The sequence below is a fragment of the Mobula birostris genome, chromosome 2 (genome assembly GCF_030028105.1).
Source record: "Mobula birostris isolate sMobBir1 chromosome 2, sMobBir1.hap1, whole genome shotgun sequence".
Lineage (NCBI taxonomy): Eukaryota > Metazoa > Chordata > Chondrichthyes > Myliobatiformes > Myliobatidae > Mobula > Mobula birostris.
This window is the reverse complement of record NC_092371.1, coordinates 214,049,713-214,064,819: the sequence shown is the minus strand read 5'-3', so window position 1 is coordinate 214,064,819 and position 15,107 is coordinate 214,049,713. Positions and strand designations below refer to the sequence as shown.

The window sequence follows — 15,107 nt, the reverse complement described above, 5'->3', positions numbered from 1 at the left end:
TTCTTTTTTTCCTCTCCTTTCTATAAGTGTATACCTCAGATAAATATTATGTGGAGATTTGTGACAAATATGATATGATATATATGTACAATATCTGAAATACATCTTATGGAAATGTTTGATGATGAACTGCAATAAAAAATAAATTACAAAAAAAAATTAATTAGTTTTTGGTCATTGATCATGGACCTGATTAAAATAATTGGTACTTTACCTATGTTATCCCAACCATCATGGATGTATAGTAAAATATAATTTCACAAAGTAAAGTTCTCTGAGCCTTTCCCTTGATACCAAAATTAGAGTAATATCAATTCACTCTAGCTGTGGTCTTATTTCTGACTAAATATTATAAGCTCTTGTTTTTAATAGGATCATCAGTGGCTGAGAATAAAACAGTATTTAGCCTTGAAGCAAAATCTAAATCTTCCAAGAAACGAGTCCACTACCAGAAATATACCAAAGGTGAGTTGCAGCACTTTGTATGCAGTATTGAGTAGTTGATATTAATTCTTATCCAAATTTTGACATTCATAATTTTAACAGCATGGTATTTACTTGTTAGGTGGATGATTTATGTGTGCTGTTGTAACTGACTGCACTGAGACACAGGACTGTAATTGGAAGATATAAAAAGGCTTTATTCGACACAGCAGATCTAGAGAGAATCTAGTTCTCCTGTCCTGACACAATATTATACTTCTGAACACAAAGTGAACAACAAATTAACTACACTCTCAATACCTGTAATTACCTTCTTAACATTAAGCTTTTAAATATAGACAGATAACTTTCCAAGATTGTATATTCACAATGGTAGAATATCCCAACTAGTAGAACCCCTTTGAATGTTTAAATACCTTTTGCTAATCCAAAAACTTCTGAACAGAAACCCCAGACACTCAAAATATAAATCATTTATTTTAGTGTTGTGAAATGCGTCTCAGAATGTAAAACTAGCCATAATATTGAGTGACAAAATAGCCTTGCTCTGAAGTGCACATTAAGTGGCAGGAGTACGCTTTTAACAATGTCAAAACAAGGGAATGCCATTTAAAGCCTTCCTTGATCTCATCCTGAAGTTTTCAATGACCACTTGGGCATTCATCTAGTGTAATGTGGACATTCATTTAATGTCACTAACACATGAAGATCTGTAGATGCTGGAAATCCAAGCAACACACACAAAATGTTGGAGGAACTCAGCAGGTCAGACTGCTTCTATGGATGGAAAAGAGTAAACAGTCGACATTTTGGGCCGAGACTTTTCTTCAAGACCTTTCATTATTTAAGTGTATTCCCCTTTATAGTTTCAATGGTACAGAATCAGAATATCTCACACACAATGATTGGTTTCAGTGAGCACAAAGCATCAGTTTGTTAAAATGTTAACAGGTTCCTTTCATTTTTTAATTAATCCATAATTTCATAATAGAATAATCCCTAACTTTTATGATTTGTATAAGTGTCTGTTAAGGGGTAAAGAAAAATATGTAGGACAGTAGGTTATTTATTAATGACAAAATGTTTTGAAAAACCTTGTACCTCCCTCACCCTACCTCCAGAACTTAGTTATTGCTGAAAGTGTGACACTTGTTATTGCTTATTTGTAGTTGATGTGTGACATTGAGCATCTGCTATGATTTTAAAGTTAAAATAACATTGAGGATAAGGCTTGAAAATTCCAAATTTTGTTTATTTCAAACAATTAAATGCTTTTGAATAAAATTAATTTCTGTATTGGGTAAATATAAATACATGACAAAAATAACTGAAAAGTAAAGGATTTATATTTAATGGCATTTTTTGTATTAATGTGAATCTTACTTTATCACTTTTTTTCCATTGAAACCTGTAAAGAAAAAATTCAGCTTAGACACCTTTCCAAGCGGCATTCTCTATTAAGATGAGTGGCAATCTTGCAACACTTCCTAGAAAAATGTAAAGCATACAAGAGCTCCTGCAAAAGCCGTGTTTTCTGAAGCAATTAATTTTCCCCTATCAACGCTACTTTGATGCTTAATTAGTGGGCAGAAGTGGATGGATACAAGTCATAAACAACCAGATGGAGTATATTTCATAAATGTATAGTTTGACATGAGAATACTGATATAGTCTCCGAAGAAGCTTCTCTTCGTTTTTTGAGACTGATAAATCATTTCATGCTATCTATGGTTTTGGATTGCTATTTTGTGCTCAGCTGTAATCTCAATGAGTAAAATGAAATCATTCATTCAATCCAACTAATAAGTCAAAGCTCCATAGTACTGCTGTGCCGATGGGGATCCATATTTCCGATTTCCCCTCAAGGGATTCTCCTCAACAATGGAGTAGTCAGCTCCAGAAATATTAACTTTAAGCTTGAGGTTGCCTATGGTTTGTTAGAAAAGTATAGTTAGATTGATGTGCCATTAGTTTCCTTCAACTTTACACAAGTTTGATTTAAGATGGAAAAATTTGCTAAAGCCTGTTCAATCTCATTCTGTGATAGACTTCCTTGATCATGTTATTAGACTGTGAAGGCATTTCTTTAATCCCTCTGCATAATGACTAGCTGCTGTTAAAGCTTATACTGTTCACAATGATTATTTTCAGAATTAGAACTGAGACTATGATCCATTCACTTGAGTCTCATGTCCACATTCAGGCACTTAAGTTGTGACTGCAAGTATGGAAGCAGTTTAGTCCACTTCACCACCACTGTTCTTTAGCTTGAGAGGGCTAATGCTGGGTCTTGACTCAAAATGTCGACTACAGATGCTGCCTATCTCATTGAATTTTTCCAGCAGTTTGTACTTTGCTCCAGATTACAGCATTCACAGTCTCTTGGAGAGCAGAGGTTTCCTCCATGGTGTCCTTCCATGAACACCATTCTTGTTCAGTATTTTTCTTATAGTGGACCCATGAGCAGAGACTTTAACAAGTTCTAGAGATTTCTACAGGGCTTTGGCTTCTTGGGTCTTTGGGCCAGGAAATCAGGGCCCTTGGATTATTTTTTTTACCACCTTTAGCATTGCATGTTGTGCTCTTTGCAGGTTGCCAATCCTAGGCAGAGTAGTAACAGTACTGAGTTTCCTCCATTTGTTTACAACTTCTCTTAGTGTGGACTGGTGAATACTCAGGTCTTTTGAAATATTTTGTAGCCTTTTCCACCTTCATGCGTCTCTACGATTCTGCTCCTAAGGTTCTCAGAAAGTTGTTTTGATGGAGGTATGGTGCACATAAACAGATCTTTCTTGAGAAGAGCAGGCTCTGTCAATAACATGACTTTGTGTGTCTTTTTATAGTGTAGAGCACCCCTGCAACCCACACCTCCAATCTCATCTCATCTCATTGATTGGAACACCTGACTCCAAATAGCTTTTGTGGAATGCATTACTCCAGAGATTCATATACTTTTTCCAACAAATACATGCAATATTGGATCATTTTCCTCAAAAAAATAAATGAACAAGTATAATGTATTTTTGTTTTTCCATTTCGTTGATTAGATTGCTTTTATGTCAATGTTGCAGTAAGCTCTACCCAGTATGCAGAATAATATCCTTTTCTCCAATTCCGAAGTTAACAAAAAGTTAGAATGGAGAAAAAGAGTTGTTTTGATCATTAAACACTGTAACCCAGCAAATCATGTTACATGCCAGTACAGTATTTACAATGTTATAACTCCAGTATACAACAGAAACTTTCAAGTGTATGCTTATAAAAAAAATAATTTTTTTGGAGCTGCAAATGTTGAGTGTAGCTCAAATGATACAGTAATCTGGGATTACAGTGGCATGCAAAGGTTTGGGCACCCCTGGTCAAAATTTCTGTTATTGTGAATAGTTAAGCGAGTAGAAGATGAACTGATCTCCAACAGTCATAAAGTTAAAGATGAAACATTATTTTTCAACATTTTAAGCAAGATTAGTGTATTATTTTTGTTTTGTACAATTTTAGAGTGGAAAGAAAGGAAAGGAGCACCATGCAAAAGTTTGGGCACCCCAAGAGATTTGAGCTCTCAGATAAATTTTACCAAGGTCTCAGACCTTAATTAGCTTGTTAGAGCTATGGCTTGTTCACAGACATCATCAGGAAAGGCCAGGTGATGCAAATTTCAACGCTTTATAAATACCCTGATTCCTCAAACCTTGTCCCAACAATCAGCAGCCATGGGCTCCTTTAAGCAGCTGCCTAGCACTCTGAAAATTAAAATAAATAATTAAAATAAATGATGCCCACAAAGCAGGAGAAGGCAAAGCATTTTCAGGTAGCCATTTCCTCAATTCATAATATAATTAAGAAATGGCAGTTAACAGGAATGGTGGAGGTCAAGTTGAGGTCTGGAAGATGAAGAAAACTTTCCGAGAGAACTGCTCGTAGGATTGCTTGAAAGACAAATCAAAACCCCCGTTTAACTACAAAAGACCTTCAGGAAGATTTAGCAGACTCTGGAGTGGTGGTGCACTGTTCTACTGTGCAGCGACTCCTGCTCAAATATGACCTTAGACGTAGAACATAGAATAGTACAGCACAGTACAGGCCCTTCGGCCCACAATGTTGTGCCGACCCTCAAACCCTGCCTCCCATATAAGCCCCCACCTTAGATTCCTCCATATACCTGTCTAGTAGTCTCTTAAACTTCACTAGTGTATCTGCCTCCACCACTGACTCAGGCAGTGCATTCCACGCACCAACCACTCTCTGAGTAAAAAACCTTCCTCTAATATCCCCCTTGAACTTCCCACCCCTTACCTTAAAGCCATGTCCTCTTGTATTGAGCAGTGGTGCCCTGGGGAAGAGGTGCTGGCTATCCACTCTATCTATTCCCCTTATTATCTTGTACACCTCTATCATGTCTCCTCTCATCCTCCTCCTCTCCAAAGAGTAAAGCCCTAGCTCCCTTAATCTCTGATCATAATGCATACTTTCTAAACCAGGCAGCATCCTGGTAAATCTCCTCTGTACCCTTTCCAATGCTTCCACATCCTTCCTATACTGAGGTGACCAGAACTGGACACAGTACTCCAAGTGTGGCCTAACCAGACCTTCATAGAAGAGTCATCAGAAGAAAACCTTTCCTGCGCTCTCACCACAAAATTCAGCGTCAGAAGTTTGCAAAGGAACATCTAAGCAAGCCTGATGCATTTTGGAAGCAAGTCCTGTGGACTGATGAAGTTAAAATAGAACTTTTTGGCTGCAATGAGCAAAGGTATGTTTGGAGAAAAAAGGGTGCAGAATTTCATGAAAAGAGCACCTCTCCAACTGTTAAGCACGGGGCTGGATCGTTCATGCTTTGGGCTTGTGTTGCAGCCAGTGGCACGGGGAACATTTCACTGGTGGAGGGAAGAATGAATTCAATTAAATGCCAGTAAATTCTGGAAGCAAATATCACACTGTCTGTTTAAAAGAAAAAGCTGAAGAGAAAAAGAGGATGGCTTCTACAACAGGATGTTGATCCTAAACACACCTCGAAATCCACAATGGACTACCTCAAGAGGCGCAAGGTGAAGGTTTTGCCATGGCCCTCACAGTCCCCTGACCTAAACATCATCGAAAATCTGTGGCTAGACCTCAAAAGAGCAAGACAGCCCAAGAATCTCACAGAACTAGAAGCCTTTTGCAAGGAAGAATGGGCGAAAATCCCCCAAACAAGAATTGAAAGACTCTTAGCTGGCTACAGAAAGCATTCACAAGCTGTGATACTTGCCAAAGGGGGTGTTACTAAGTACTGACCATGCATGGTGCCCAAACTTTTGCTTTGGGCCCTTTTCCTTTTTTGTTATTTTGAAACTGTAAAAGGTGGAAATAAAAAAGTAATCTTGCTTAAAATATTAAAGAAATGAGTCATCTTTAACTTATGCCTTTTGGAAATCAGTTCATCTTTTACTTGCTTAGCTATTCACAGTAACAGAAATTTTGATCGGAGTGCCCAAGCTTTTGCATGTTCAAGTGGGGTGATTATGGCCCATTACATTTGGTAGAGTTTTGGTTAATTCAGTTGAGTTGAGCATGTTTTGCATAATTTCTAATCATCACCTTTTTTCTTTGCAATTGGTTAACAGGAAAGGATCTCTCTTCTCGAAGTGCCACTGATCTTGCCTGTGTATTTGGAAAACGGTTCAAGCAAATTAAAGGATTGGGAGATGATGAAAAGAGAACAGAGGTGAGGCTATTACATGTATTTACTTATTTTACTGCTAGACAGGTATATAGAGGAATTCAAGGTGGGGGGTTGTATGGGAAGCAGGGTTTAAAGGTTGGCACAACATTGTGGGCTGAAGGACCTGTACTGTGCTATACTGTTCTATGTACTAATTGAACTAAAATGTGAAATAGAGTAGGATTGTTTATTTCTACTTGTCTTTTGTTCACTCTTTATTGAAAAACTATTTGCAGGCACATTTAGTACCTAGTAATTGGGGAAAAAATTCATTAGAGACTTGCAAATGTCTCTGAATTAGAAGTGCATGTTGTGAAATTGGTTATGAAGTGTGTGATAAATTGAGTGTGAAGCAATGATTGTATAACTTTAAATATTAAAGAGAAAAGGTAACTTAAAAGAGAAACCAGCTGTTATTAATTTGTAGTTAACATGTGGAAATCTGAAAGCAGTGTACTTGAACCAGTTGTTTGAGACTTGAATGTTAAAATGTGCGGGAAGCAAAACGAGTGTTATTAAACTAGTTGCTTTATAAAAAGGAAAAATACTTGTGCAGATTTTACTGTCTGAATGACCAGTCTCTCTGCTTTGCAATTAGATTTTAGTGAAGTACTTTCTTCTTGGGGGAGGTGGGGGAAGCAAATCATGGAAGTAATCTTGGTGTTTATCTATGCAGGTCTTATTTTTGTTTGTATTAAAGACAAGCAGAACCTCTTGTATTTAAGTATGTTTTGAATATCGGTACACATTTCAGGAACGTGCAGTTTTCTCAGAAGTCGATAGAAAGTTTGAAAATATTGAATTGAAGTTATAGTTGGACCTCCCAAAATGCACAGTGCCAGAAATTTCCACATTTTTAAAAAAAATTATTTTTGCTCCTGTGTTTGTATAGAATGAGAAAATACAAAGTACTGCTTCCATTGCTTTCTATCAAACTGAACATCCTGAAGCTTTAGGTTTTTTTTCCCCATTTGGTTCAGACACTACTTCCTTCCTCTTACAGCTGTGTTTCCTGATGTGGCCTTATCACTGCAGAAAATGATCTAGGATAGACAGGAGCTTGGCATACACCAGTCACAAACTTTGCAGCTAAACAATATGTTCCTGCAAAAAGATTGCGTCTGGGAAGGGACTCACTTCTTAGATCTGGGTGCACTGAGTTCACTTGATTCAAACTGTTTGACTGTGATGCCTTGGTGTAACTCAAGAAATACAGTGCATCTTATCGCTGTAAACCATATGATTCTTTGGAAGAATGCAAGCAATATTTAATACTGAGCTGAGATAAAGTGCTTTTTTTTTTAGAAACAAAAACAAGCAAACGAGACTGTAATATTTCCAAGATCCGTTCCATTTTATCATATTAATTGTTTCAGTGAAATGCTGTTAATAATACAAACTAATTACAATCTTAATAAGCACTAAAATCCAGCTGTACTGTGTATTCCATTGGGCACTATGGTAGCATAGCAGTTCACGCAACTCTATTACAGCTTGGGGTGTTCTGGAGTTTGAAGTTTGGTTCTGGTGCCATTCCGTGAGGCGTCTCTGTGCATCCTCCCCATGGAAGGTATGGGTTTTACCTGGGTGCTCCAGTTTTCTCCCACAATACAATGATGTATCAGGTAGATTAATTGGTCGTTGTAAATTTTCCCATGATTAGATTAGGGTTAATCGGGGTTTGAGGTTGCTGGGGTGGCGTGGCTCAAAAAGCCAGAAGGACCTACTCCATGCTGCACCTCTAAATAAATAAATGTCAGCTCTGGCCAGTTATATGAATTGTTTAATTGTGGTTACATTTCATGACTTCAGTTGAAACCTATTGGTGCTCTACCTGACGTGGGGTTAAAATTTCACTAACCAAGTAAAATCACATTATGGTGATTTGATTTCTTTATCCAGAAGTAAAATAATTGAAGCTGAAGCTTTTGTATTTATTCTTCTATTTATGTAGTGCCATGCAATTTTATTCTCAAGTGCTTGTTTATTAAATAGGTAATCCTGAAATGGATATTATATTTTGTTTATATAACATATAGTATATTTTTGTTTGTATCTTAATACTTCTGATTTGAAGCATTTCTTCCTTTAATGTGATATATGAAAGTACAGTTCAGCAGGCACTAACATGGGGGTTAAAGATGCTAGGAACTTTGAGGATTAATGAGTCTGGAGAATGTTGTTTATCTGCAAAGACAATATAGCTAAGTGCAAATTTGTCGTTGTTAAATGGCAACCAGTTTCATCAAGGAAAGACCCAGACTTCGAAACATTGGCCTTCTTCCATCTATCAGTCATCCTGTTTAATATTAACTGATCACTGATCAAAACTGAAACATGGATCGTTTTTTGGTTGCCTCTATTATCCATTTTAATCTCTTTCATTTTGAATCTTGAATAATAGCATTCCTGATTTTCTATTGTTTGTTATGTTGTTGCGGCCCATCCTCTGTTCGCCAGTCTACTTCAGCATAACTTATCATGCAGGTAATTTTCATGCTATTATATTTTTATGTAAGTTGGTGATATTGACTGATAGAATGGTATTTTTGTGTCTAAACACTTTAAGGTAGCTCTACAATGGAAGTACAAGAGGTAATTTATTTTAACAGTAGTTTTCAATGACATGATTTCCTTATTAGTCTTTTTACTTTTGATTGACTGCACCTGACTTGGTCATTTTTTTTTGTTTAATATATTGCAATCACTTTTATTCTGTTGGTGGTGGATAGGTAGTACTGATTGACCATGGTGCTCTATCTTCTGACTCTCCTGAAAACTAATAGAGTTTGCACTTAATGATTGATCAGTTCATTGGTAAGGGAGTCATGCAGGTGAAACCTATTGTTAAAACAAACGAAGCCCTGTACTTCCCTTATTTATTCATTTAAAATGTTTTGACAACAAAAATAACACCATAATATTCTGACGAAGGGTCTCGGCCTGAAATGTCAACTGTACCTCTTCCTAGAGATGCTGCCTGGCCTGCTGCATTCACCAGCAACTTTGATGTGTGTTGCTTGAATTTCCAGCATCTGCAGAATTCCTCGTGTTTACAATCATAATATTCTATTAATTATCAAGCATTACCAATTTTTATAAGACTGTATGAAAATCGGCTTCTTAACAGGATAAATTATATTGAAGCAGGGTGTATTGGAGATCAAGTAACCATTGATTCATGACTCTATAGTTGAGTCAATAAAAGATTTAAAAAAAAAAAAAAAATTCCTAGCTGGTGATAACTTCATTGCATAATAGGTTATGAAATTCACCTTGGTGTTTCAGGCATCTAGTTTTATAGTGCAAAAGCAGTAAAAGCTGATATTTAGCTGTGCTAAATCTTGCATTGGATGGTTCAGTTTGAAAAACAGCAGCTTTTGTTTTCAGAATCTGTTACTGGAGGAATCAGAATAATGATCTGCAGTGCTTCTGTTATATTTGCAAGAGTTCTTATAAAGAGCAGTAACTGGACAACTTTGAGCCTCTTGACCAAGATTTAAAAGTAATGAAATTGAATGGAAAGCATCTCTGCAGAATTTCAAATTTCCCACAATCCTATCATTAAATTGAAATATATGAAGCCTGCTGAATCAGAATCAGGTTTAATATCACAGACGCATGTTGTGAAATTTGTTGTTTTGTGGCAGCAGTATGATGCAATACATTTTATTAAAGTTATAAATTACAATAAGAAATATCTTTTAAAAATAAATTAAGTAGTGCAAAATGAGAGCAAAAGTAGTGAGGTAGTATTCATGGGTTGGTTCATTGTTCATTCAGAAATCTGATGGTGGAGGGGAAGAAGCTGTTCCTAAAATGTTGAGTCTGTACCTTCAGGCTCCTATACCTCCTCCCTGATGGTAACAATGAGAAGAGGGCATGTCCTGGGTGATTGGGGTCCTTAGTGACAGATGTCATCTTTTTGAGGTATTGCCTTCTGAAGGTGTCCTGGATGCTGGAGAGGCTGCTGGCCATGATGGAGCTGGCTGAGTTTGCAACTGTCTGCAGCCTTTTCTGACCTTGTTCAGTGGTCCCTCGAGCCAGATGATCTTGCAACCAGTTAGAATGCTCTCCATGGTCCAATTGTAGTAATTTGCTGGAGACTTCGGTGACATATCAAATCTCATCAAACTCTTAATGAAATATAGCTATTGACGTGATTTCTTTGTAATTGTATAAATATGTTGGGGCCAAGATATCTTCAGATATGTTGACACGCAGGAGATTGAAACTACTCACCCTTTCAACTGCTGATCCCTCGATAATGACTGGTGTGTGTTGCCTTGACTTCCCCTTCCAGAAGTCCAAAATCAATTCCGGGTCTTACTAACATTGAGTGCAAGGCTGTAGTTGCTTCAACACTCAATAGCTCTGACGACTGTATGCCTCCTCAGCACCATCTGAAATTATGCCAACAACAGTTGTGTCATCAGCAAATTTATAGATGGTATTGCTTAGCTACATAGTTATGGGTGTAGAGAGAGAAGAACAGCAGGTTAAGCACACCTCCTTGAGGTGCAACAATGTTGATTGTCTCTGAGGAGGAGATGTTATTTCCAGTCCGAACAGACTGTGGTATCCTGGTGAGGAAGTTAAGGATCTAGTTGCTTCAAAAGTTTCAAAGGTACATTTAATGTCAGAGGAATGTATACAATGTACATCCTGAAATTCTTTTTCTTCGCAACCATCAACAAAAACAGAGCAGTGCCCCAAAGAATGAGTGACAGTTAAATGTTAGAACCCCACAGCCGTCCTCCCAACTCCACCCTCCATGCATAAGCAGCAGCAAAGCCACAATTCCCCCCCCCACCAGCAAAAAAAGCATTGGCGCAACACCCACTGAGCACTCAAGCGTACAGCAAGGCATCAATAAAGACACAGAATCGCAGTACCCCGAAGACTACTCATTCACCTGATAATTCAACATACCGCTGGCGCGCTCTCTCTCTCCCTTATAAAGGAAAAAAGGGTGTCCCCATAACACAGTGAGAAGGGAGACATCTCAAGCAACTCACTGATTTATGATGTTAAAAGTCTGTTGCGTCGCTTTTTCCGAGCTCTGTGCCCAAAGAACTCAATCCTGGCCCAAACAGCCAGCTTGCTGCTTTTGTTGTTCCATGTACTCCCACAACACATCAGGCAGTGGCACCGACCTTGAGTCCACCCACCTCCAGAGCCACAAAATACCAGAACCCTGACGGCGTGCTAATCTTCTCGGCTGTATCCATGGTATATCGAATAGCAGCCAGTCATGAGACCCCGAGAGCTGGTCCCATTCCTGCAAATAACTGAAGTTAGTGTATAACTCCAGGTCAGGGTCTTCAAAAGAACCCTGAAGGGAAAAATAGAGATATTAAAGATAGAAATGGAGCTGTTTCTGAAGATTCAAGCAAAGGAGTCATAGTTAGGCACCGTCGCCTCCTAAGCTCCCTTAGGAGGGACCATTTAGCCTGTTGTGTGTTTGTATGCCACCTCTCTGAAAGAGTTAGCCAAACTAGAAAATTTCTTCCCAGCCTTGCGAAGTTTGATTAGCCTGTATGTTTTTATGGAATTGAATTTTGCCACCCTGGGAAGAAACTTTCTTCTCATTTTACTTATGTGGCCTCCAGATATAAACTGGAAAAAAAAACTCTACATTTATCTCATTTCTGAGATTAACTACCCATATACTAAAATGTTGTGCTTAGTTTTAGGTTGTATTGGTTTCAATCATATGTTTGAGATTTAACATGGATCTGAAATTAACTAATAGACTACAGCATCATTGAGATGATATGTGTTGAATTGACTTTATTACTTTCATCCTTCACATACATGAGGAGTAAAAGTCTTCGTTACATCTCAGTCTAAATGTGCAATGTGCAATTATAGTAATTTATAATAAATATTTGTATTATGTACAACAGGATAGTCAATATAACATAGAAATACAGTTGCATCAGCATGAATTAAGCAGTCTGATGGCCTGGTGGGAGAGGCTGACCCGGAGCCTGTTGGTCCTGGCTATTATGCTGCGGTACTGTTTCCTGGATGGTAGCAGCTAGAACAGTTTGTGGTTGGGGTGACTCGGGTCTCCAATGATCCTTCGGTCCTTCTTCCCGAGCAGTGAGAAGTTCACATCTGCAGATGTGCTGGGCTGTCCACACCACTCTCTGCAGAGTCCTGCGATTGAGGGAAGTACAGTTCCCATACCAGACTGTGATGCAGCCAGTCAGGATGCTCTCAATCGTGCCCCTATAGAAAGTTCTTAGAATTTGGTGGTGGTGGGGGGGCATACAAAACTTCTTCAACTATCTGAGGTGAAAGAGGCGCTGTTGTTCCTTTTTCATCACACAGCTGGTATGTACAGACCACGTGAGATCCTTGGTGATGTTTATGCTGAGGAACTTAAAGCTGTTCACCCTCTCAACCCCAGATCCATTGATGTCAATAGGGGTTAGCCTGTCTCCATTCCTCCTATAGTCCACAACCAGCTCCTTTGTTTTGTGACATTTCAGGGAGAATTTGTTTTCTTGACGCCACTGTATCAGGGTGAAGACTTCCTCTCTGTAGGCTGCCTCATTATTATTTGAGATAAGGCCAATCAATGTAGTGTTGTCAGCAAATTTAATTAGCAGATTGGAGCTGTGGGTGGCGACACGGTCATGGGTGTTCAGAGAGTAAAGGAGGGGGCTTAGTACACAGCCCTGAGGGGCACCTGTGCTGTGGGTCAGAGGGGTGGAGGTGAGGGAGCCCACTCTTGCTACCTGCCAGCAACCTGACAGGAAGTCCAGGATCCAACTACACAAGGCAGGATGAAGGCCGAGGTCTCTGAGCTTCTTGTCAAGCCTGGAGGAAATTATGGTGTTGAATGCTGAACTGCAGACCAAGAACATGAGCATCTTTCTCCTCCAGATGTGTAAGGACAGTGTGTAGAGCTGTGGCTATTGCGTCATCTGTTGATCGGTTGTGTCGGTAGGCAAATTGTAGGGGGTCCAGTGTGGGTGGCAGCATGCTGCAAATGTAGTCCTTGACCAGCTACTCAAAACATTATGCCAGTCGTTCAGACGCTGGTGTTGTTAATCATTTTTCAATGGCTTTGAGATTTTTTACTGCTGCTTCCTCGGGAGCAATTTAGGAATGCTGGAAGCTGTTTGCTCCTCAGTGCAGTTCTAAAATGGTCAAGGTTTGGATCAAGTTTGGCAAGCTCTTCTGTCAACGACTGAGTTTGTTTATTTTTTTTTGTGTACATCGCATTTTATTGTGATTTATTTTTTTTAAATTTTATTTTTTGGATAAGGAATTCACAAATATCATGTACTTTTTTCACACATATAACCTTTTCCATTTTTTTATATGTATAAAACTACAATTATTTATACATTCTTAAGTACACATTGAGATGATATAAAAGGAAAATAAACATTTAAGTAGATAATTATGTACTGTGGTAAATCTAACCTATTAGGCTAAGTAATGGAATTAGTTGTTAAGAAAAATGGTAATAATAGTTTCCATATAACCCTTCTGGACCATTTCCACTGGTCCAAAATGTTGTATATAAGCCTATGTATCAACCATTGTAGGTGTTTATATCCTAATTTGTTCATGCTTGCTCCTGCCCGCAGACATAATTATCCAATCTCTATGTACTTATTTACTTAATTTTTTCATTTTTTTTATCCCTTTCCCAAATCTTTCCCTTTACTTGTGTTAATTCTCTATTTTCCAAAAGAAAACAAAAAAAACAAACATTTAGACTAGGGGCGCTTATGTTAGCAATATTACTGTGTTGATGAGAAGAGCAGTATAAATCATTAGGAGGGTCATCTAAAGTCTGCTCGCATTGGGGTTATATATTCAATCCATTTATTCCAGATTTGATAAAATTTTTCTTTTTGAGTTCTCAGGGAGTAAGTCAACTTTTCCATTTTAAATATTTCCAAGATAATTTCGTACCAATCTTCTAATGTAGGTGGTATTGGATTTAGCCATTTTCTAGTGATTGATTTCTTACTTGCCGCTAAGAGGGCCTGCAGCAACTTTATATCTTCCTTCTAGTCAAGAAACAATACATGCCCCAAATAGAGCGTCTCAAAGTTCAGAGGTATCTGGGACCCAAGTACCTTAACTAATGTTTTATGAATACCTTCCCAAAATAGACTTAATTTAGGGCAATCCCAAAAAATATGAAAATGATTTGCCTCCTTGGAGCCGCACCTTCTCCAACACATCACATTTGTATCTTTATATTTTTCCTGGTATGGGGTCTTGAAGTATCTTATAATGTTTTTCCAACAATGTTCTCTCCAAGTCAAAGAATTAGTCGAGGACCATTGAAAGCTGCAGATTTTCCCCCAAGCCTCCTCTGAAAGTACCAACCCCGCTTCTTTCTCCCACTTCTCTTTAATATACAGTGTATTTACATTTTTAGCATGGGAGAGTATGTTATATAATCGAGAAACTGATTTACTAGGTATTGAACTGCAAGCCGAATTCAGAATCTTGAAAAATTCTAATTCTACTGTTGATAGGTCTGTATATCTACAACTCTGGTTAACATAGTTTCGTACTTGAAGGTACCTAAAAAAGTCATTATGTTCTAGGCCATGGTTGTCCTGCAGGATTTGGAAACTTTGTAATACTCTTTTATCTATAAATGAGAGGTAGGTTGTAAGACCTTTCTTTATCCATAGCTCAAATCTTTTATCTCCTCTGTTGGGAAGGAATTCGGTATCATATGCACACTATCTAAAGAGTTTTAACATGTTATTAATTCCACATGAATTAACCACCTTCTGCCATACTTTTAATATAAGATTTATCAAAGCGTTTTTAAATTTTTCTAACTGGGCCATCAATACTTTGTCAGCTATTGAGGCCTGAAGAGGAAAACTGTCAACTAATCCAAATTCTATTTCCTTCCATCTAGCCTTATATTCCCTATTACACCAATATAACAGAGGGGTTATCTGTGAGG

At 38.0% G+C, this 15,107-nt stretch overlaps 1 protein-coding gene across 1 annotated transcript in view; it reads left to right on the top strand.

The window, feature by feature from the left end:
* pinx1 (PIN2 (TERF1) interacting telomerase inhibitor 1) overlaps nt 1-15,107 on the top strand; it is a 115,329-nt gene that overhangs the window by 39,545 nt on the left and 60,677 nt on the right. Inside the window, exons 5-6 of the mRNA XM_072251427.1 lie at nt 373-465; nt 6,048-6,148. Coding sequence (XP_072107528.1) covers nt 373-465; nt 6,048-6,148 — 194 coding nt within the window. The remainder of the gene's footprint in view (nt 1-372; nt 466-6,047; nt 6,149-15,107) is intronic.